This window comes from Arachis hypogaea, chromosome 8 (assembly GCF_003086295.3).
Source record: "Arachis hypogaea cultivar Tifrunner chromosome 8, arahy.Tifrunner.gnm2.J5K5, whole genome shotgun sequence".
In the NCBI taxonomy this organism is placed as follows: domain Eukaryota; kingdom Viridiplantae; phylum Streptophyta; class Magnoliopsida; order Fabales; family Fabaceae; genus Arachis; species Arachis hypogaea.
This window is the reverse complement of record NC_092043.1, coordinates 36,690,724-36,715,084: the sequence shown is the minus strand read 5'-3', so window position 1 is coordinate 36,715,084 and position 24,361 is coordinate 36,690,724. Positions and strand designations below refer to the sequence as shown.

The 24,361-nt window shown below is 28.9% G+C and overlaps 2 protein-coding genes across 2 annotated transcripts; one reads left to right on the top strand and one right to left on the bottom strand.

Annotated features, from left to right (window-relative positions):
- Positions 1 to 4,340: 4,340 nt before the first annotated feature.
- On the bottom strand, positions 4,341 to 13,222 carry LOC112708427 ((-)-germacrene D synthase-like). The gene is made up of 7 exons (XM_029288791.2): positions 13,045 to 13,222; positions 7,755 to 8,034; positions 7,269 to 7,644; positions 6,949 to 7,167; positions 6,647 to 6,788; positions 6,305 to 6,550; positions 4,341 to 4,853 (listed from the first exon to the last, which is right to left on the bottom strand). The coding sequence occupies exons 1-7, from the start codon at positions 13,177 to 13,179 to the stop codon at positions 4,557 to 4,559; spliced, it is 1,695 nt and encodes a 564-aa protein (XP_029144624.2). The 5' UTR covers positions 13,180 to 13,222; the 3' UTR covers positions 4,341 to 4,556.
- A 7,658-nt stretch (positions 13,223 to 20,880) lies between these two features.
- On the top strand, positions 20,881 to 21,450 carry LOC112705331 (uncharacterized). The gene has a single exon (XM_025756162.1). It carries the CDS (start codon positions 20,881 to 20,883, stop codon positions 21,448 to 21,450), a length of 570 nt encoding a protein of 189 aa, XP_025611947.1.
- Positions 21,451 to 24,361: the final 2,911 nt, after the last annotated feature.

Here is a 24,361-nt window from a genome sequence, read left to right as displayed (position 1 = left end):
AATTCAACCGAGTTAACCGAAAACCGGTCACTTAATCGATCCGGTTGACCTTCAAAACCGTGCTACAAAAAATCAGTAAAAAAACTGGTTGAACAAGTTGAACCGGTAAATCAGCCGAACTGACCGGGTTTTTAATGGCACCGATTTTTTACTTTTGGGCTGAAATGGCGTCGTTTTGACGCGTAGAAAAAAAAAGAAAAATGAAACCCATTACTAAACGTCTGAACCCTACCCCGGCCCCTTTTGTTTAGTCCCTCACCTCACCACACTTTACCCTAATTTCCTCTTCCAATCTTCCTCCAACTCCAACGAAGAGTAGCCGCCACCCAGCCACTATCACCGCTATCCACTCCTTAGCGTCGGTCGACGGTGCTTCTCCACTCCTCGCGCTGCTCCTCATCGTTTCTGGCTGTCACCTCTTCTCTGCTTCCCATCAGTCTTGCCGTTGCTGTCTCTTTGCTCCGCACCATATCTCGTCGTTGTTGCAGACGTTGCTTCTCCTTCCCATCGTCGCCTCTCAAAGATTTGCTTGGAGCTATTGGGGTTGTAGTCTCTGTCGTCGTAGTCATCGTCGTCTTTATTCTCAAGACTATCAACTTCAAGAGCTGGTATATGTTAGCAACGAATCAGGTATGCATATCTCTAAAGATGGACAGTTCTTTTTCCAATGTTGTGCAACAAGAAAATGTTATAAATTATATGATTTATTGCTAGTTCCATCCATAACTCAGAATCTGATCAATGTATCTAGATTTGCTAAGGATAATCATGTATACTTCTCTTTCTGGCCTGATTTTGTTTGGTAAAATCGCAAGCTACCAAGGAGGTTCTTCTCCGAGGCAAGGCTGAAAATGGAATGTATAAGTTTGAGAAAATTGAAATTCCAAAGACTATGATATCACGTTCTATTTTTTTAGCTAAACATGCTTCTTTAGATACCTATCATAGGAGATTTGGCCATCCTACTCTTCAAATTATAAAGAATATAGTTACTAAATGTGATTTACTTGTTGCTCATGAGAATAAAAATTTAGATTGCAAGCTTAATTGTGAATTATGTTGTATGGCTAAGACTCATTCTTTACCTTATTCTTTGTCTAATCGCATTTATAATTTGCCACTATCTCTAGTTGTTTCGGATGTTTGTGGTCCAGCTCCCATTTCATCTTTGCATGATTTTAGGTACTATGTTTCATTTGTAGATATTTTTTCTAGACATACCAACATTCATCTCTTAACAAATAAAGCCCAAGTGTTTTCAGTTTTTAAACAATATAAGTCTTTTATGAAAAAGCAACTTGGTTATTCTTTAAAAGCTCTTCAAACTGACAATAGTAAGGAATATTTATCCAATGCATTTTCATAGTATCTAAGAGAGGAAGGTATCGAACACAGATTATTATGTCCATATACCCCACAACAAAATAGTCTCGTTGAGCAAAAGCATAGACACATTGTGGAAACTGGCCTAACTCTCTTAGCTACTACTTCTTTATCGTTGCATCTTTGGAGTGAAGCTTTCTCTACTGCTGTGTATTTAATAAACAGAATGCCTTCTTATGTCACCTCATATAAATCTCCATTTGAAATTCTTTTTTATCATGTTTCAGACTATAGTTTTCTTCGAGTATTTGGTTGCTTTTATTTTCCTAACTTGAGACCTTATAATCAACATAAATTGGAACTACGATCACAACCGTGTATTTTTGTTGGATATTCTAGTACCTAAAAAGGATACAAATGTATGACCTCCACTGGCAAAATTATTATATCCAGGGATGTTGTGTTTCATGAGAAAAAATTTCCTTCCCATAGTTTCTTTATTGCTAACAATTCTAGTTGTGATAGTACTACTACTACAGGCACTACTCCTGAGATGCTTCCAATTATTGTCACTCTTCCTCCCTCTCAATTGAATCCTTTTTCTATCTCTATAACAACCCAATCAGACCTCATAGCAGGCTCATCTACTTCTACTTCTATTTCTCCAAGTGCTTCAATGAGTCATCAAGACATTAATACAGTACTCGATAAAAATTCTCTTATTCCTTCTTCATTTTTCACTAACCCAATCCCTATCTCAACAATTGAGGATGCTTTGCCCTTTGATAACACTACCTTACCCCTCAATCACATTGTTCCTAATAATATTCATCCAATGCAGACTAGATCCAAGACATCAAGTACAAAACCAAGAGTGCTACATGCCAGCATTGATACTCATGATAATTCTGCGATACCATATCTTCCAAAATCGGTCACAGCTGCTCTTCAATCCACTCACTGGAAGGAAGCTATGCTAGCAGAATATAGAGTATTAGTTCATCACAAGACTCGGAGTTTAGTAGAACTTCCACCAAATAAAAAGGTAGTTAGTTGCAAATAGATATTTGCCTTGAAGAAAAATGCTCAGGGGCAGGTTGTGAGACATAAATCCCATCTTGTGGCAAGAGGTTATACTCAAACTGCTGGGGTTGATTTCGATCAAGTATTCTCACTTGTAATCAAGCCTGTCACTATAAGAATCATACTCACTCTTGCATTATCAAAGGGTTGGAGAGTTAAACAATATGACTTCTACAATGCCTTTTTAAATGGTATCCTCAATGAAACCATTTATATGTCTCAGCTTTCAGGTTTTACACACTCAAATCCTCATCTTGTATGTAAATTGCATAAAGCCATTTATGGCTTAAAACAAGCCCCTAGGGCTTGGTCCCTCACCATTATTGTTGCATTTAAATAATTTGGGTTTACTTGTACTAAGTCTGATCCTTCACTTTTTATGAAATTTTCTTCTAATTCTATTATCTATATACTCATATGCGTTGATGATATGTTAGTGACAGGGAACAATGACATTGAAATCACTTCTGTCTTAAAGCAGCTTCATTCAACTTTTCTTCTAAAAGATTTGAGGGACTTAAACTTCTTTCTTGGCATCAAAGTTGTCACTCACTCACCTAATTTAATTTCTCTCAATCAAAGTAAATACATAAAAAAATTATTATGCAGGGCTGGTATGCAAGATGCTAAACCGATTAGCACTCCTATGATTAGCTCTTAAAAATTATCGGCAAATACAGGTACTCCTTTTGAAGATCCCACATTGGTTAGATCAATTGTGGGGGACTTCAATATGCCACTGTCACAAGACCTGCAGTAAACAAACTCAGCCAATTCATGTCAAAGCCGAGCCAAGATATTTAGTAGGTACAATTGATCTTGCTCTTCAATTTTATAAGACTAATGATCTTCGTTTAACTGTCTTTTCAGATTCGGATTGGGCTGCTGATGTTAATGATAGAAGATCTGTGTCTGGATACTGTGTGTACTTTGGAGCAAACTTGATTTTTTGGAAATGTTCAAAGCAACCCACTGTCAACAGAAGCTCCACCGAGGCTGAATTTAGGGCATTGGCAACTACTTTCTCTGAGTTAATATGGATTCCTACTTAGTGAACTAAAGCATCCTTGTACTTCATCTCCCACAGTCTTTTGTGATAACATGTCCACTGTATTATTAGCTTATAATCCCATCTTACATGAGTGAACAAAACATTTTGAATTGAATCTGTATTTTGTACGGGATAAGGTGATTCAAGGATAGCTTGCTATTACTCATATTCCAGGTTTAGAACAAGTAGCAGACATTATGACTAAGTCTCTATCTCCATTGCTATTCAGCAAGTTCAAGAGCAAACTTCGGTTGGCACACAAGCCTCCCTAAGTTTGGGGGGGGGGAGGGGGGATGTGAGATATATTAGATAGAGTTAGCTATCTTTGGCTATAAAATAGCAAGGTTTAAGTATATGAAAATAGAGAAAAAAAGAGATTCTCTTAATAACAAAATTCTTTTCATCTTACTCTTTTTCTGTTCCGCCTCTGTTTTCTCACTTCTTGGTTTTTCACCATAAGTCTTCTTTCTCCCTTTCTTCAACAAGTTTAATACATAGTATTATCAATCACGTTAGCATGCCATGTGTTGCTCATAAATTTATCACATTATTACATGAGTTTAATTTTCATACACTGACTATATATATAGAACGTTTTACACAGTCGTGCAATTACAACTATTTTTTTAGATGACCATTCACGTGATTCAAATAAAAAGTAGTTATTTTTACTAATATGACATTATATAATTGAATGCACATATAAAATGATTTTATACTGATAGTACATTAAAACTAAATTCTTATTATATATGACCAAATTATAATGTGGCATATATCACTAAAGATCTATGTCATCAAATTACTCCAGCAAGCTATTAACAAAGAAACGAATCTGAAACTAAAGTAATACACATTTTTAACGATCTCAAACACATAATTATTGATGTAATTGGGATTTCGAAAATTATTTAGTGTGCACAACAAAAATAATTTTGGAATTTAACATCATACAAAAACTAACCGTTGACAAAGGACTTGGTATCCTTCCAAGACAATACAAACCAACAATAACAACAGGACAAGAACACCATACATGCATATAATTAAAGATTAATTAAGGCCAAACACTCAAAAGCTTATTAGGACCATAAAACTGCTACACGACCACGGGATCCAAAAACAGTGGCGCAATGTGGTCTTTACAGAGTGCACAATCTGTAATTTTATCCCCAAAATTTGCATATAGAAACTCACATATGCGTGCCATGTTAACAATGCAATCAAGGACTGGCCTTGGGATATATTCAATTAACTTGAGGTACTCTTCATTTATATCCTTCCAGTAATTATTGATATCCTTTTTGATGAATTCATGGGCCTCCTCTTCTGAAAAGCCATATTGCTTCATGCAACATTCTACGGCCGAAGCAGCATGTTCTCTTTGCTGCTCAAACTACAAATAATTGGTTCAAAATAGGCCTATGATTTAGAAACAGAAATCTAATGCGATACGTGTACATGCATTTTTTCTAACCAAATTCAGTGAAATTGCTTAATTATTTATTGGTCTAACAAAAATCACTTATATGACTATGTTACAAATTAAATAATTGATCAAATTCAAATTAAAAGTTGAATTATACATATATATCATTGTCAAAAAGTATTAAAATATTCCACTAAAAACTTGTGTGTGTAAATTAATCATGACTTTGTTAAATTAATATTGATTCAATTATTTAGGGAAATAAGATAGTATAGGCCCATGAATTAGAAAATAATACTTAAAACATAAAATAGTAATATCTTATTAGTAGCAAATGGATTTAATTTATATCTATCAACTTAAGGTGAAAATTCACGTGCAGTTATCTTTATATGAAATTGTTAGTTGAAAATCGTTAAATAATAATTTAGTCAAATATATCAAATTATATAATAATTCTCAACTAAAAATTTCATATAAAGACAATTGCATGTAAATATTCACCATCAACTTAATCATATTATCATGCTATTATGCAAAAGCTAATAAATAAAAAAAGTCAAAATTATTAAGTTTTTTTTTTACAACTAGTAGTTCTTTCATTACACCCTTATAAAATGATCAATACCTAAAATAAATTAGTGATTATTTACCATCGATTAAAATTAAACTCTATTCGCAATATAACTATTTATGAAAAGTTATTTTATGATATGATGATAAAAAGAAGCTCTTACATTAAAAATATTTTAAATATATTATAATTTATATTATTTTATCTAAAAAAAATATGAGGAGCTAATGGAATATTTGTACAATGTGTACAATAGAGGTTTAAGAAATATTAGAGATATAACCATTAGTGTTATCTTTTTTCATCAGTTGAAGTTTTTAGAATGAGTGGTATCATGACATGTTCATTTTGTAACTAAATAGCCTGAATGTGAATAGCCCATTGTACACATTGTACAATGAAGAATGTTCATTTTGTAACTTTGTAACTGAATAGCTCGGATGTGAATAGCCCATTGTACACATTGTACAAATAATCTATTAGCTTTCTAGAAGGACTTTTACCTAATAATTTTAAAAATAAATAATTTTATGAAAAACTCTCTCCTTTGATATGTATGTATGTCAACATTATATATATATATATATATATATATATATATATATATATATATATATCATGAAATTATTTTTTTAACACAGTCTTCTTAAATAAGAATTTTTTGGGTTTTACTTGATTTTTTTTATAATTTTTTTATTTATTTTATGCTATTTTTTTAGAAGACGATCGAATTCTAAATTTTTTTTTATTATAAAAGTTCTAATATTATGTCAACAAATTATTTTTTTTTAAATTTAAGATAATAGAAAGAGATATATAAATAATTATATCTCTAACAATATACCTTGTGTGAAGCCAAATCATTTGTGAGTCTGGCAATAAGTGTCGAAGCTAGTAGGATGGGTGGAATATTATTAGAAACCCAATAAAGAGCTTTGGTTGCAAATTCTCCCAAAGCAATAAATATTACTGTAAGCGGTTGATATCCTGAATTAGCAAATCCAACAACCTTATACTCATCATATGGTGGAATATATCCCTCATGACACCATCTTGCTTCATCCATGTAACCTTGTGCATAATGAGACAACTGAAGATAAATTAATTGATGAATACTTCATTAAAATGATGATTAATGAATATAATAATTAATTTAAAATTAAAAAAAATAAGAAATAAAGCCTACGGCTTGTTTGAGACATTGCAATAGCAAGTCTGATTCTCCACTTCCAGCATTTAACTCTATTATTTCATCAACAAGTTCCACAATTGAATTAAAAATCGCCTTAAAGCATTCTGGAAGAGATTCAATGTAACTAATATCCCATCTGAAACACAAAAAGATTAAAAACTAATTAAGAAAGAAACGTGATCGTGAAATTAAATTATTAAGATAATGACCAAAATAAATATAAACTCATTGATCATGTATAGATTCTTTTTAATTGAGATATGTAGCATAATAATATAAAATTGGTCAATTCTTACCTTAGGATTGCCTGTGTGAGGAGCTCAAGTTCTTCGATTGTTCCATAGACATCATAAGTATCATCAAATATAGTCATCCATTGAACCACTTTGGTCACCACCCTTCTAAAAGTAGTATATTTAGGCTCAGAGTTCATAGCAAATGGAAAGAAGTATAACTCAGCTATCCTCTCTCTTGCATAAGGGGCCTTTTTCGAAAATTCTAACTTCTCCCACCACCTATAATTAATCGTACAAAAAATTATATCTTGTCGATTATAGGAACTTTTCTTTTTAAAAAAATCTAATAAAAAGTGCTTAGTTAGATTTAAAATACTTACTTGATGGCACTACCAACTTCTTTCTGATACCATTTCTGGAGCATATTGAAATCTAGTTTTGCAAACTTTAGAAGAACTTCATCATGCGTAGAACCTTTTTCGTAAAAAGACATATATGACCTTGCCATTATTCTTGGAATTGCCTTGTGAAAAGGTTGTACTAAGCTTTGATTGACTTGATCAGCAAGAGATGGACTCAATTGATTGGTGATGGACTTAAGTTTATTGTATGTGAATTTATGTGCTTCCTCTAATATATCTTCTCCATGAATTCTTAACTGTGCAGCCTCATACAAGCTCCACATTCCTTCAACATCTTGACCAACAATTATTTCATCGAATTCTCCTTTTATATTCTTGAATTTGTTGAAAACATCTGTATAATTCATATTTATACTAACTAGTGTGAATCCATAATTAATAATTGCTATTTTTAATATTGTAATTATAAATATAAAAGATAAAAAAAATTAGTTTTATATGTACCTGATGAAATGTTATATCCTTTTTGTCGGAGCAAACGAAAAAGTAATGCAGTAAAGTGAAGGTCACATTCTTCTATTGCAAGATTTTTGTCCGTAAAATCATTGTGGATGTGTACTAATATTCTGTCAATCTCATTTTCAAAATGATAAGATATACTCAATCGTTGAATTGAATCAATTAAGCTTAGTCTTTGTAAGATATTATTGTCATTAGAAGACAAATTCATCTTCACTTTTTCTTTATGCATTTGAACTTCTTGTTTCATGATTTCGTTCACTTCCTGCAAATGTTTTCAATTTAATATTTAATTCAAAGGAATAACAAATTAACAAATGATGAGAGTACGTCATTTCTCTTTACATATGATCAACTATTCAATTTGATCTAAATAAATTTATTATGATATTTCTTTTTTCTTTTAAAAATAATAAGAATTGAATACTAAATCTTTCTATTATAGATATTCTAATATAATGTAATGATACTGTGATATTTTATCCAAAAATTTAAGCAAATAAAAAAAAATATATAAATTATTATATTTTTAAGAAAATTATTATATGATGATTTGTTGAGGAAGTTATACGTTCGATGTAATTCTTAAATAAAATCAGATACAAATCAAACTGGTAGTAGTAATGTTTTATGTTTCAGTTATTATGCATATCATCATTTCTCAATTTAATTTGGTTGTTAAATAAATTTTTTAATTTTTCAGTATTAAAAATAGAAAATGTTTGTGAAAGCGAATATTTACTAAAGTTGCTTTTCAGTTTTCAGTATGAGTTAACTTCAACAAAGTTATATTATATATCTTTGTAGTTATGAAAAAATATAACGTAAAAGATTATTTGAAGTTGTGTCATTTTAATAATAGGAAAAGTATAGGGTACCAACATATTATCTGTCAATTTCTGCTAACTCTTATTTATATTTGTGTTTCATGGAAGTGTGTTCATAGATGTGTCTAATAATTAATATATTTTAAATACATATATAAAGAGACACATCTATAAAATATATCTATAAAGACACTTCTATTAAACACGGTTATAAAAAATACATTTTTATTAGACACATCCACAAATACACTCCCATGAAATACAATTATAAATAAGAGTTGGCAGAAGTTGGCAGATATGCTGTTGGTAACGTAGCGAAACCGGTAATAATAAGTAAAGAAGAGTTTTTATTTGTTTGATAAGAAGACCAAAACGGAAGTTAAAAAATATAAAAGTCAATATTAAAATGAATATGATTTATTAATTAACTATATAATTATAGAAATGTTTACAAAATGAGACTAGGCTATTTTAATACTATGACTCTTTAAAAACTAAAAAACAAAAGAAAATTAACAAGATTATATATTTTTTTCTCTTTTCAACTTATTTAGGTTATCTTCATTAATAAAAAAATAAAAACAAATAAAAAATATATATTATAAAAAGGACAATCCGATGCATAAATATGTTAATGCAAAATTTGAAAAAAGACTCCATCTAAAGAGTGTATTGTATACAACCTAATCTAATAATTATTTCGATGGTTATTTTCATAGTTTGAATCTGTGATATTGAAATCACATGGAAATAATTAAATCATTATTCCAAAACTCTTCTTTTAAAAATGTGTATAAGCTAAGATTTTAATTTAGATGTATTGTTTATGTAACAAAGCGTTTTGTATTATTGTATAATAATATCCGTTCTTTTGAATAATTATTCATGCGATCAATATAAGGTGATCATTCAGAAGACGCCTATTTAATTTTTTACTAAAGATATTTTCATGTTATATTTTAATTGATTTTTGCATAATTTATTCGGTATTCCTCATCACATATTATTAAATTCTTTAAAAGATCTTCTTTCCAAAAATAATAAAAAAATATTTAATTTAGATTAAAATAAAAAAATAACAGATTAACTATTAAATTTTTTTAAAAATTATTTATATAAAAAACTATATCACATTCATCAAAATATATATATATATATATATATATATATACATAACAAGCTCTTAAAATTTTTATAAATAAAAAAATAATTAATTAAATTCGTACAATATATAAAATAATTACTATATTATTATTATATGATAGATTAAAATTCACTAATTTAAATTTTGTTTTTATTTTTAATATAAGTATTAGAAATAAATAAATATTTTATAAGAAGATGTAGTGTAATAAAATATATAATATTAATTAATTTTTAAAAAATTCTAAAAAAATAGTTTTTTTTGATAAAGTGTTATTAAAAAATTAACATTATAAAAGGTAATTTCAACAAATATAATATAATAGGTTATTAAATATATTTAATACAAAACACATTGAAAATAAATTTTTATTGAGTTTAAATTTTAAATAATTTTTAATTAAATTTCAAATATTTTTATTTTAAAGAGTTAGAATATTTTAACATAATTTTTTTTTATCTTTTTAATTGAGTCTTTGATTTTTTAATTATAAACCTTATTTATAATTAAGAGTAATTTTTTATCACCACTAATTAGTCACACATATAAAAATACCAGAACAATTCTATTATCATAATTATAATCTAACTTTATAAGCAATACAATACAATGAAACTATATATAAGTAATATAACTAAATTTTATCTACATCTATAGTCACATTTCATAAATAATATAATCAAATTATATTTATGTTTATAATTAAAATATGAATAAAAATACAAAAAATTATAACAGATGGCTAATTTTTTCATTCATAATTTTTTTATTATTTTTGTTGTGAAAAGTTTAATTATTTTAATAATTAATTATTTTTTAAAAAGATAATTCAATAAAACAAAAAAGTCTTATTAAGAGTAATTTATTTATATATGATTAAAAAATAATTGAATAATTATATACAGTAAAAAATTAATATTATTAAAAAATAAAATTAAAAATCATGCTTTTTTTTCTTTTTCCAAAAATATATCTACAAGTAATTCTATAAATATTTTATGATGAATAAAAATTTTAAACTCGTACTAAAATTTATTCTAATAAAAATTATTTTTATTCTACTAAACGTTAAATAAACTATTGAAAAGAATTTTGTTTCCTCCATTAGAGAAGAATGATAAACTTCCATACTTCTATTATGTTATGACAATAATTTGGCCTGTTTATTTTTTAATGTACAAAATAATAATAATAATAATAATAATAATAATAATAATAATAATAATAATAATAATAATAATAGTGTGGATCCGATTTTTTTAAACATATTTACTTCTATCTGATTAGAGTGTGGATCCGATTCGATCTAATCCGATCATCTTACAGATCAGATCATATCCACAAATTACAGATCTGATACGGATAAATACTGTGGATTTATGAATATGATTTAATATATGAACATCCCTAACTACTACTATAGGTTCATTGTTGCAAAAGACTGCTTTTTTTTTTATTATAAACCATTATTAGATCTTAATTACCATTAAAACAACTTAATTGTCAACAAAGAGATAATTATTGGTCTCTGAAATTATGTTGGTATTTCAATCTAATTTCAAAATTTCGATTTACTCAATTTAGTCTCCCAACTTAATAGTTATGTCTCACAAAATCGTTAACGACATGTTGAGATAGACTAACAACCGCTACATTATACGTTCTAGCGACTATTTGATGTGACAATTGAATTTTTTTACCTTATTTTTTTTCAACGAAACACTTAAAACCTTAATATGAGTCACGGATACCTAAGTTAAAAAATCAAACTAAGTAAATTAAAACTTTAAAAATCAGATTAAAGCTCAAATATAACTTCAAAACAGAACTTTAACTTATGTAGTGATTAATTTAAATGAGAATAAAATAAATCAAAATTCAACATAATTTTTATCAATGTTTTCAAATTCAAAATTTCTATACCAAAATTAACTAGGATTTCTCTTTAAATTAAAAATTTAATGAAATAGTGACTTTAATTATCTTAACCAATGTTCTAATTAATTATTTTTATGTCTTAAAAAAACTATATATGAAAAAAAATAATTAATTTTGTCTACTTTAATAAATAGTTATTTTACTAAAATAAAAGAAACTATTTTTTAGAATTTTTTAAGAACTAATTTATATTATATATATTTTGTTACACTCTATTTAGTTATAAAAACTTAATTTATTTCTAATGCTTATATTAAAAACGAAAAAAAAAATTAAATTAGTGAATTTTAATCTATAATATAATAATAATATAGTAATTGTTTTGTATATTATACGAATATAAATTAATTATTTTTTTATTTATAACAATTTTAAGAGGTTTGAGCTTGTTTTATATATATATATATATATATATATATATATATATATATATATATATATATATATTTTGATGAATGTGATATATTTTTTTATATAAATAATTTTAAAAAAAGTTTAATAGTTAATTTATTACTTATTTGGTTTTAGTCCAAATTAAATATTTTTTTATTGTTTTTAGAAAGAATTTTTTTTTTGAGAAATTTAATAATATGTGATCAGAAACACCGAATAAATTATACAGAAACCAATTAAAACATAATATAAAGACATCTTTGACAAAAGATAAAATAAGCGTCTTTATCTGAGTGGTCACCTCAATATAAATAATGTAAATATTTTTAATGATTTATGATCACGTAATTAGATGTACGTGAAAAGCTATTTTATATTAACAGTGTATCAAAATTAAATTCATAAACTAATTATATATATATATATATTTTATAACAAAACATGAATTTAATTTTAATGCACTGTCAGTATAAAACAGCTTTATACGTACATATAATTACATAACACAATATCATAAAAAATAACTACTATTTTTATTAACTGGCGTATATAGTTATTAAAAAATAAATATAATCACACGACTATACAAAATATTTTAAATATATCAAAATTAAACTCATAAAAAACATATGTCAAATATATACAAAAAGTTATGGAAAATTCTGGGGTTGCATTTGCATATTAGAAATACAATAATATAGATAATTTCTTTTATACAACTTTGGGATCCCATCATATACAACTATCGTTCTTGTTAAAGCAACTTGACTTAAAACTACTTATAATTTATCCAATTTACACATTACAACACTTACTCGAGCATTATTTTGAGTCTCTGGCGTAGAAGTGATCAGATATATACTATCCGTATTTTGAATATATATATACGTAATAATTCAAAAATTACCACGATAATATATGTATAAGTTTAACAATATACTGATATTTCATCATACAAAATTAAATAAGATACCAAAGATTCAGAATCAGCATATTTCCGGAAAGTATCGTGCCAAATGCAAGGAGCAAAATTTGCAGAGCGTCGTGTTGAGTTAGAAGGGGCAGGTTGACTCGAAGTCATCACTGGAACTGAAGCTGAAAGAGACATTGTGGTGTTTTTGATATGTATGGTACTGGGCAATGGACCGATGTATGCTAAGGAGTTAAGAACCAATCACTATATATAGATGTAATTTCACTAATTAGAAGGTTTAATACCTTCCATAGTTGGCAACAAAGCATTGGTTAAAAGGCTAACATCGGCAACAATTTTCCATGCAAGTAATGCAACCCCCAAAATTGATGAGGGGATGAGCTGCAGCCTGCATATAGTTTGCTACTCCCATGGTCCATCACTTTTTTTTTTTTTTAAGAAAAACAAGTAGATAAATAAATAAAGTCTGAATAATTATTTTAATATTAATTAGATTGAAAATTTACTAAATACTATTATCAACTTTTAATTTTCTAAAATTAAAAATAAATAACTCTAAACTAAGAACTTTGTTTCTTATTCTTCGTAGTTTGACATTTTATTAGAATTGATCAATATTATCTATATTTGATTTTACAACAAATTAAAACTAAGCTAGTTAATGAGCTCATTTATTTGTACTTTTATAACAAAATTACTTTTTAAAAAAAATACTTATTTTATTGTTTGAGTTGTTTGTTTTTTTTTCTTCTTAAAAAAATAGAAGCAAAAATGAATTAATTTCACTTTTTCAAGAAAAATTGTGTTAGTTTGTGTATAAACAAGTATGCGTGTATAAAAATGTGTATTGTATATATTTAATATTATTATGAAAACAAAATAATTTTAATTAAAGTTTTAAAAATATAATATATTTATTCTTTGCTAATAACCTATGCAACTATTTTATTTTATTAAAATAAATATATAAATAATATAAAAGATTTCATAGAATGTGTAAAATAATTTTTGCGTTCCATATATATGACCATAATTATAACTTTATTAAAATTATTAGTTAGATACTTTTTATATACAAATAATTTACTTTTTCTGATTCTAATAAAATATACTTCAATAAATATGCGTAAATGTAAAATAATTTTTTTTTCTACTTGTACATTTTTTTAAAAAAAGGTACTTCTCTCAATCTTACTAAATGAACCCGATATTCCTTTTCCATTCCCAACTTTCATCTACCATTACTTACTTTAATATATAAAATTTACTATTTAAATTAAACAGTCGACAAAGTTCTTATACAATAATAGAAATAAAATTCCAAGTTATAGCTAATCGAGATTATACGAAAATAGACGAAGATACAAATTAAAATAGTTTAATTATTAGTTTATTGCTCATCAGTCTAAAAATATTTGTCAATTTAAAACTTCAAAACATTTTAATTCCAATAAATTTAATTATAATTTCTGTTTAAATAAATATCTAGAATTATCATTTATGAACCTAGCTTCATTATTATCATGAAATAGAGTATATAATACTTTAGTCATATAGGTACTGTAGTAGCTAGGCTACCATTCATGTCTTTTTCAATAAATAAATAAATATATATATATATATATATATATATATATATATATATATATATATATATATATATATATATATATATATATATATATTTGCAGTATTTTTTGTCAAAGACTAATTCATAATAGGTTGAAGAAGTTCTATTAAAAATATGTTATAGGGCAATAAATTATTACATATACAAAACTAAATTTAAAATTTCAACACATATTTAAATAAATGAATGAGCTAACCATCCATCTAATCTAATTCGAGTCATGCCTTAATAATCCATTCGTATGTTTGTGATTTCATAAAGAATAAGGCGTAGGTATGCATAACCTTCAACTGCCAATAATCTAATCACGATTTTAACTTTTAAGGTTATTAAAAATGACAAACGGAAGTTTAGTACTGGATTTAATGTGATGACGAATAAAATTTGACATCTAAACCAATACTTTGTTGTCAATTATAAAATGATATTAAACCTCTAATTAATGAAAGCTACGGTATGGTCCCTATATAGAATATGATTTATGCATGCAAAGGAGTTGAGTTTAAGTTTAGTTTAATTTTATTTTAGATTCTATAAAATATTATATAAATATTTGTGAAATATTAAAATTATATATTTTAAAAATTGATTAAAAATTTGATACAAAATTTATTATTTTAATGTTTAACGTTAATCCAATTTAAATTTTATATTATATTTTAAATTATTTTATTTAATAAATTGTACAATTAACAATGTTTAATTTGATCTTTATTTAAAATGATAGATCTTTTTTTAATTAATATTAATCTCACTTCAAATATTATGTCTAATATAAATTTTAATTTTAAATTAATTCTATTACTGTAAATATAAAAAGTAATACTTAAAAATATTTTATTAGAGTTATTCTAGGCTAAAAAATTTATATATGGAAGTAGAATGAGTGATATATTTTAATATTGTAATTTTTGGTATTTTTTAAAATTATAGGAGGTACATAAATCGGACCCTTCAATTTGTATTTAAAAAATTAAAAAATTTTGAGGTACACAAATCGGACCGTCCGATTTGTGTATTCTAAAAATTTTTTCAATTTGTTAAACATAAATAGAAGGGTCCGAATATAAAAATTAAACGGTCTGATTTTTGTACTTAAAAATTAGTTCGATTTATGAACTTCTTAAAAATCAAACGATCTAATTTTTACTTCTTAAATTAAATCATTCTACATTTTAAAAAAAATACTGCAGCATTTTTTAATTTAAAAAAATATCATTATTAATCCAATATTAAAAATAAAAATGTAAGTTAATTCTACTGTCCATTCCAAAGGTGAATAAGAGTGGTCCAGCCGCCGGCTACATTAAGGCACGTGCTACAAATTTTTTTCGTAACTGTAAGTTATTCAATCTATTTTTTTCCTTTTCTTTAGTTAATTAAAATCAACTTATTTCACGCATCATTATTACTAAGTATTTATTTTTTAGTTTAACTAACATGTATCATAAAAATATATATTAAAATCACTATTATTAATGATATATTAACCAAACTTTTATAAAAGTACTAAGATAAAAAAAAAAAAATATTATATATATATTAAAGTTAATTATTAAAATTAGTTATTATATATTATGTATAATTTAATTTATTTTTAATATATATTTATATTTTAAAGTATATTATATTTTATACTGATAATTAATTTTTTAATTAATTTTAATGTACATCCATGATCATTTTTTTAAAAGAATAGCTTAAAAGGAACAACTAAATTGTTTATTTGTTGGTTGGGGTGGGGAAAGAGACGGACAAATAACAAATTTTCCGCTTACACACATGGTGTAATTCATGGAGTGCAAGCTGCAATTCTTTAATTTAATTAATAATATCGGAATAGAAAAAGTACATGAAATAATTAGGACGGACAATAGATAGAATACGGGAAGATTTAGATTTTATTTTAATTCTACTTATGTTCAAATTTTTTCTAAAATTTAACCTTACCCTTATTCATAGATTAAGAGTTTTTTTTATTTAAATGCGCATGTAAAATACTTTAATTTCCAAAATGCACACAGTTTGAAATTCATCCTCAAATACGCACTTTCAACTCGTAAGGAACACACACGAAATAGAAATAGGAGACATATCATGGGGGGTGTCTGCGAAATAGTTTCTGGCGACTGACACAGACCATTTCAATTGTCTCAACCACGAAATGGATCATCTCAGCTATGGCACACACGAAATTGATCATCTCACCTATGACACACACGAAATGGTCCATTTTTTGTATGACGAGCACGAAATGGCCAAGTCATGGGAGGCACACACGAAATAGCACTCCTCACGTGTGGCAGACACAAAATGGCTAGGCAGGCAGTAAAAGCAGCAACTCCCAGTATTACAGTTTCCGCATGAGTATGCAGTAGGTGGATTGGGAGGTAATTTATTGTACTCTTGTGGATGAAGTAATATAAAAGGGAGATGAAGGGAGGGACCAATTCGAAGGGTAGAAAACAGAAGAAAAGTAGTGGGGTTTATGGGATAGTTGTGTTTGTTGGTGGGGTAAAAAAAGTTTTTGTGCTGGAGGAATATTTTTTTAATTCATAAAAATGAGTGGAAGTGGAATTAATGTGGAAGAAAACCTTAATAGGTTGGATGAATTTCACATTTCTGCTCAGGTGCAGGTAGTGGTCAGGGGTGCTGCTGGAAAGACCTCCAACCCTTGCCACATTTATCGGTTCGACACGAGTTGGGATGACCCTTTCGCCCTCAAGCGGTTGGGTTTCTGGAACAACTTCTGCTTCCTCTCCGCTATCATCCTCAATCTCGTCTTCCTCAGAGGAGTCAGCCAACCCGTCGGCCATTCCTTCTGGATATGCAACATGGACAGTGGGGGATGGACGTTGGTCAGGAATTTCTGCATTCTGGGCAGGGGCCACGAAGGCATTAAAGGAGGGACTGCGAGCCCTACCAATATCTGAAAATGGAATGCCTTCACCAGCACCGGAATTTCGCATTTCCTCCATGTTATTCGAACTAGATGAACTGCCCCCCCCCCCCCCCACATCATGGAGTTTCACACAAAGTTCCATCGAATAGATGTTTCCAATGCTACGATGATACGAAAACATCATCGACATGTATTGGTCAGATTTAATATGCATTTTTTAATATGCAAACGAATTTGCTACCGCAACTGGCATCCTGTAAATCAGCGTACTGATCTCCTTTTTTCCAATCAACCCAGTGTTCATCATAATCATATTTTTTAGTTGTTGCAGACACGATTGTGGGGGAATGGTTATCCAAACTGGGTCATCACCCATAAAGGTCACTCCTTCGACTGTATACGAAATTTTTTCGTTAGGATATATGACCACATAAATGTGTTCAGATGCCATTATCACACCAAAAAATTGGTGAAAGCAGTTTCTATGAAAATAAAATTTTCAGAGAGGAAGGAAGGGTAGAAGAAGTGAGAATTGGAAATGTGGCTTTAGTTCTACAGGAGAAGGGTTTTTATAACCTAGTCGTTGTTCTAATTCGTGTGCGGTACACACAGATTTGTTACATTTCGTATGCGATACAAGAGACATGGAGTGCACAACTCACCTCCGCAGTGCCTCCATTTCATGTCTGGCGTCCCTGAGTTGTTCCTTTCATTTCGCTGCTGCCATCAAGGAAATGGGCTAGCCATTTCGTGCTAGGTGAACCTGATATCGTTTGCCCGTTTCGTGGACACCTTGGGTGAAATGATGTTGAAATCCATTTCACGAACATCGTACAAGAAATGAAAGTGCGCATTTTTAGAAAATTTCAAACCATGCTCATATTGGGAATCAAAGTATTTTACATGTACATTTAGGTAAAAAAGTCTTTAATTAAGAATTTTTCAACTTTAAATCTACCCGCACTCTAAATTTCTATAATCAATTCCATTCAATCCGACCATGGCAAATTAACTTTTTCATTCAAACATAATATTTAATTATTTTATAGTTCATAAATATATTAATAAAATAGAATCTACAAAATTAAATTCATATTAAAATTAAAAACAATAAAATCATAATAAAATCTATTTTTGAATTACTAAAAAAGAAGATGTAAATTCAATTTCTATCAACATTATTACATGTATAATAATTTTTCAAAAAATTCTGATTTTAAAATTAAAAAAAAACTAGTTTGAGAAGAGAATTGAATCCATAAATCACTTTTAATGCCTAATAAAATAGATTGTGCAATACACTGAAACATGAAGATTATTTTTGTTTTTGTCTCATTTTGCTGTTACAGAATATAGCGAAATAAGAAGTTGCTGAGTTTAAAAAAAGTAACACCATGATATATCTTAATTCGGCCACGAAGTATAATGTAACTTACGTCCAGTTATCACCACAACAATAGTAGAATTTCCATTATAATCAATAAACATCAATTCCAAGAGATTCACTTTTATAAACTACTTAAGCTATCTCAAGTTTAGTAATTCATTTAGGTGCTAACCTAACCTAGTTAAAGAGAACCAAATACACTATAATCCAATACATTTTCGAAATAAAACACTCAAAGTTTAAAATAACTTTTGTGTACACTACTCTCTATCTTTTATATATTTTAAAGTAAGGTAAAATATAGACAAAAGAAAAATAAAAACACACTCAAATAATAAAGAAATAAAAGATTGTTTATATGATTTGAAATATACACAAATTGGTTGCCTTCTTCCCTAATGAAAACTTTATATATAGAGCTTGAAATCTCTTCTTCAATATTAAAATAATTTCTCTTTTGATCAAGTTAACGTTTGCACCTTGAGTGGTAGTAGCCGTTGGCATTATAGGGGAAATCTTTTCTTTTTTGCTTTCTTCCCAACGTGCAGCAGCTTCTTTTTCATATATAATTTGATTCTTGCTTATAATTAAATCAATCATGTGCTGCTTTTTGCTTGAATCATAGATTGTTTGATTGTGATCTTTGATGCAAATACATTAATACTTACAATGTTATAAAGAAAATAAGTATAATAGGATATTATTAATTATGTTTGTAATCACAAAGTAGTTAATCAATTATTAACTCAACAATCTATCCTTTAATTGCAAACATGACTAAAATTAGATTAAGGAGAGAATATAGAAATGACTTTCCTAAATTTTCTGCAAGTTCGCCCTAGTTATGAGCATCTATCAATTAAGAATAAGAGCACAAAGCTTTGGTTCCTAATCATATACTAAAACAACATACACATAGCAAAGATATACTAGACAAAATATGATGCTTATAATATAAGGTACCAGAGCACAAGAAAAATACATATCAGAGCAAATATAAGAGCAATTAAAACTAATACCAAAGCAAGGGATACCAAAAACATCGAAAACAAGTCTATGCATAATACAGTCCTTAAGACATAAATCATAAAAGTTAATTCTCTTTAATTTTTTCCCTTTTGCCATCAAGGAGGGAAATAAAAAAAAGGTACATGCATCCAAAAAAAAGTTCTAGCAGTTCATAATAAAGGTGGTTAATAGCGATTACAATTATGCATAATAGTGCAGCAAAATAAACAGTTAGGAGATAAAACTTCAAAATGTTTCATGAGAATAATAGCAGCAAAAATATCATTTAGGCATCAAAATCAGATCCACCAGTTGATCCTTTTGCTTCTTCTTCTTCCTCAGAGAAATAGAAAAGTCATCAAGCTCCTTAACGTATTGCTCAACAATACCGATCCTTTGCTTAGATTTTCTAATCTTCAATTCAAGGTCAGTTTCGTCTCTCCTTTGCATTTTGTGCATTATCATCAAATCAGCAAGGTTAGAGACCTCATGGATCACATCTTTGACAAAAGAACCTTGGTTTTGGAACCCTTGTTTTTCTTTTTTCGGATCGGTGGGAGATTCCAGCATCCGAAAATTCTTAGAAGGTTCAACGTATTAAAAATAAACTTGATGATTAAAATTTAAGAATGAATAGAAATCACAGTTTAAATAAGTTGTCGATATTTAGTTTTAATTTAAATCATTTGTCTATTAGGATGTATTAAGTTTAAACGTCAGAGAAAAGTATAAATACATATGTAATCATTTCATAAATAATAACACACAAATACATTCAATACATTTCTCTTCATTTTATATTCTTCGTGAGTGTGTGTGCCTTGTTCTTTTATTTTCCAACAAAATGGTATCAGAGCTACTTATAAAATGTCTTCGTCAAAAGGAACTACTTTATCTTTTCAATGCCCACAATTATCTAAGCTCAACTATGATAATTGGACAGCCCGAATGAAAGCAATTCTCGGTGCTCAAGGAGTATGGGAGATGGTTGAGAAAGGCTATGTAGAACCAGAGAATGTGAACAAGCTAACAGAAGCTCAGAAGGAAGAATTAGAAAATAAAAGAAAGAAAGATCAATGTGCACTTACTATCATTTATCAAGACTTGGATGATGATATGTTTGAGAAGATTGCTGATATAACCAATGCAAAGAAAGTTTGGAATACTCTTCAAAATTTTGTCATAAGAGTTGAAAAGGTGAAGAAGGTTCGTCTTCAAACTCTAAGGGCTGAGTTTGAGTCTCTAATGATGAAAGAAACTGAATCCATTTCAAATTATTTCACCAAAGTTTTGACGGTAGTGCACCAAATGAAAAGGCTTGAAGAAAAATTAGAAGATGTTCGTGTTGTTGAAAAAATCTTTCATTCTCTCAACTCAAAATTTTACCATGTGGTGGTAGCTATTGATGAGTCCAAAGATTTGGATACGATGTCCATTGATCATTTGAATGGTTCCTTACGGGCCCATGAAGAAAGAATGGATAAAGGCAAGCAAGAACATGTGGAGCATGTTTTATAGGCAAAACTTTCGTGGAATGCTAGAGGAGAAACCAACGGAAATGGAAGACAAGAACGAGGTCGAGGCCGCGGACGAGGACGAGGACGTGGTTACGGAAGAGGAAGAGATAAGAAAAATTACTCTCAATAGAAAATAAATCAAAATTTTTTTCGAGGTCGTGGAAGAGGAAGAACAGTTGACAAAAGACACATTGGATGCTATTCATGTGGAAAGAATGGACATTATTCTTGGGAGTGTCAGACATCCAAAGAAGAAGAAAATAAACTTGTTGTGCACAGTGAAGATGTTGAAGAACCAACATTATTCCTTACGCTCAAGAAAGATCAAAATTCTGAAGATAGTACATAGTATCTTGACAATGGAATTAGCAACCATATGACAAGTGATAGGAGTAAATTTGTAGCACTCGACACCAACGTAAAAGGACACATGCATTTTGGTGATGAATCAAAAGTAGAGATCAATGGCAAAGAGACGATTCTATTCGAGCTGAAGAATGAAAGTCATAAGATTCTTACCAATGTTTATTACATCCCAAAGATGAAGAATAATATCTTGAGTATTGGGCAACTTATGGAGAATGGTTGCAAGATAGTCATGGAAGGTCGCTATCTTTGGCTTAGAGATAAAAATGGAAATCTTATTACTAAAGTTTTTATGACAAGAAATCGTATGTTCTTGTTAAACATGAGAAGCGGTGGAGCTATATATTTGAAGTCATGTATTGAAGATCCACCATGGATTTGGCATATGAGATATGGACATTTAAATTTTGGTGGGCTCAAAGAATTGGGAACAAAGAAGATGGTAAAAGGAATTTCAACAATTGATCATCCTCATCAGTTATGTGAAGCTTGCTTACTTGGAAAACATTCAACAAAGAGTTTTCCAAAGCAGTCCAAATCAATAGCTACCAAACCACCTTAGCTTATCCATGCGAATGTTTGTAGACCTATCAAGCCTTTGTCACTTGGTAAAAGCACCTATTTTTTATTTTCATTGATGATTATTCAAGAAAAACATGGGTTTATTTCTTGAAACAAAAGAGCGAAGCATTTGAAGCTTTCAAGAAGTTTAAAGCTCTCGTTGAAAAAGAAGGTGGCTATGAGATAAAAGCTCTCAGAACTGACGGAGGTGGAGAATTCACTTCAAATGAATTCAAGATGTTTTGTGAAAATCATGGTATTCGACATCCCCTAACTGTTCCTAGATCGCCTCAACAAAATGGGGTTGCTGAAAGAAAGAATAGGACAATTCTAAATATGGCAAGAACGATGTTAAAAAGTAAGTCATTACCAACAGAGTTATGGGAAGAAGCAGTTGCATGTGCAGTTTATCTCTCAAACCGCTCACCTACGAAGAGTTTGAGAGATATAACACCTCAAGAAGCATGGAGTGGTTTGAAACCTAATGTATCACATTTAAGAGTATTTGGATCTATTGCATATGTCCAAATTCTTGAGCAAGAAAGATCGAAGCTTGATGATAGGAGTCAAAAGCTTGTATTTATTGGTTAAGAGGAGAATACTAAAGGCTACAAATTCTTCAATCCCATCAATAATAAAGTAATAATAAGCAGATATGTTGAATTTGAAGAAAATGCAAAGTGGGACTGGAGTACACAAAATGAAGTCACTTATGATTTTCTGACTTACTTTGAGAAAAAAGAAGCCCCGATATAAGAAGTGCAAGGCAAAATCGATCCTTCAACACCAGCATTAATCCCACTAGCATCATCATCATCTTCTCCATCCTCTAGTTCAAGCGAAGGCCCTCATAGATATCAAAGTCTCTCTGATCTCTATAAGCAAACATAAAAGCTAGAGGATGAAAATTTATTATGTTTACTCTCCAATGATGAGCCTTTAAGTTTTAAAGAAGATGTCAAAGATGAGAAATGGATACAAGCTATGGAGGAAAAAATTCAAGCAACTGAGAAGAACAACACTTGGGAACTTGCATCACTTCCAAGTGGTCATCAGGCTATTGGAGTCAAATAGGTTTACAGAGTTAAGAAGAACTCTAAAGGTGATGTAGAAAGGTATAAGGCAAGACTCGTTGCAAAAGGGTATAAGCAGAAGCAAGGAATAGATTATGATGAGGTGTTTGCTCCAGTTGCTCGCTTGGAGACGATAAGGCTATTACTGTCACTTGCAGTACAGAACAACTGGAAAATTCACCAAATGGATGTGAAGTCTGCTTTTCTGAATGGTAATCTTCTGGAAGAAGTTTATATTAAACAACCTTTGGATTTTATTGTTGAGGGTTGTGAAGATAAAATTTTAAGACTTAAAAAGGCCTTATATGGACTGAAGCAAGCTCCAAGAGCTTGGAATGATCGTCTTGATATGTATTTTTAAGATAATGGTTTCACTAAGTGCATTCATGAATATGCACTCTATGTGAAAGAAGAAAGAGGAAATTTGTTATTTGTTTGTCTCTATGTGGATGACCTTATATTCACAGGAAATAATCAAATAATGTTTGAAGAATTTAGGAAGGTAATGGCTCAAGAATTTGAGATGAGTGATATGAGACTAATGTCTTATTATTTGGAAATTGAAGTGAAACAAATGGAGGATGGAATTTTCATCTAACAACAGGCTTATACAAGAGAGCTATTGAATAAACTCAACATGCTAGACTGCAATCCTACCAATACACCTATGGAGTGTGGAGTCAAACTTTTCAAAGAAGAAGAAGGTGTAAGAAAAGTTGATCAAACATTATTCAGAAGTCTCGTAGGGAGTTTAAGGTATTTGACCTGTACTAGACCTGACATTTTATTTTCAGTTGGGTTAATTAGTCATTACATGGAGAATCCAACAGAAACCCATATGAAGGCAGCCAAGAGAATTCTTCGCTATCTTAGAGGCACTCTTGAGTATGGCATGTTTTATTCAGCTTCAAA

Bases quoted from the DNA above. Each gene is read 5' to 3' on its own strand.
- LOC112708427 (XM_029288791.2), bottom strand. From the start codon at position 13,179: ATGTCTCTTTCAGCTTCAGTTCCAGTGATGACTTCGAGTCAACCTGCC. The intron at 7,168-7,268 runs GTAAGTATTTTA...GATTAATTATAG, and splicing joins GAAGTTGGTAGTGCCATCAA to GTGGTGGGAGAAGTTAGAAT. The intron at 4,854-6,304 runs GTATATTGTTAG...AATTATTTGTAG, and splicing joins ATGATTTGGCTTCACACAAG to TTTGAGCAGCAAAGAGAACA.
- LOC112705331 (XM_025756162.1), top strand. From the start codon at position 20,881: ATGAAAGCAATTCTCGGTGCTCAAGGAGTATGGGAGATGGTTGAGAAA.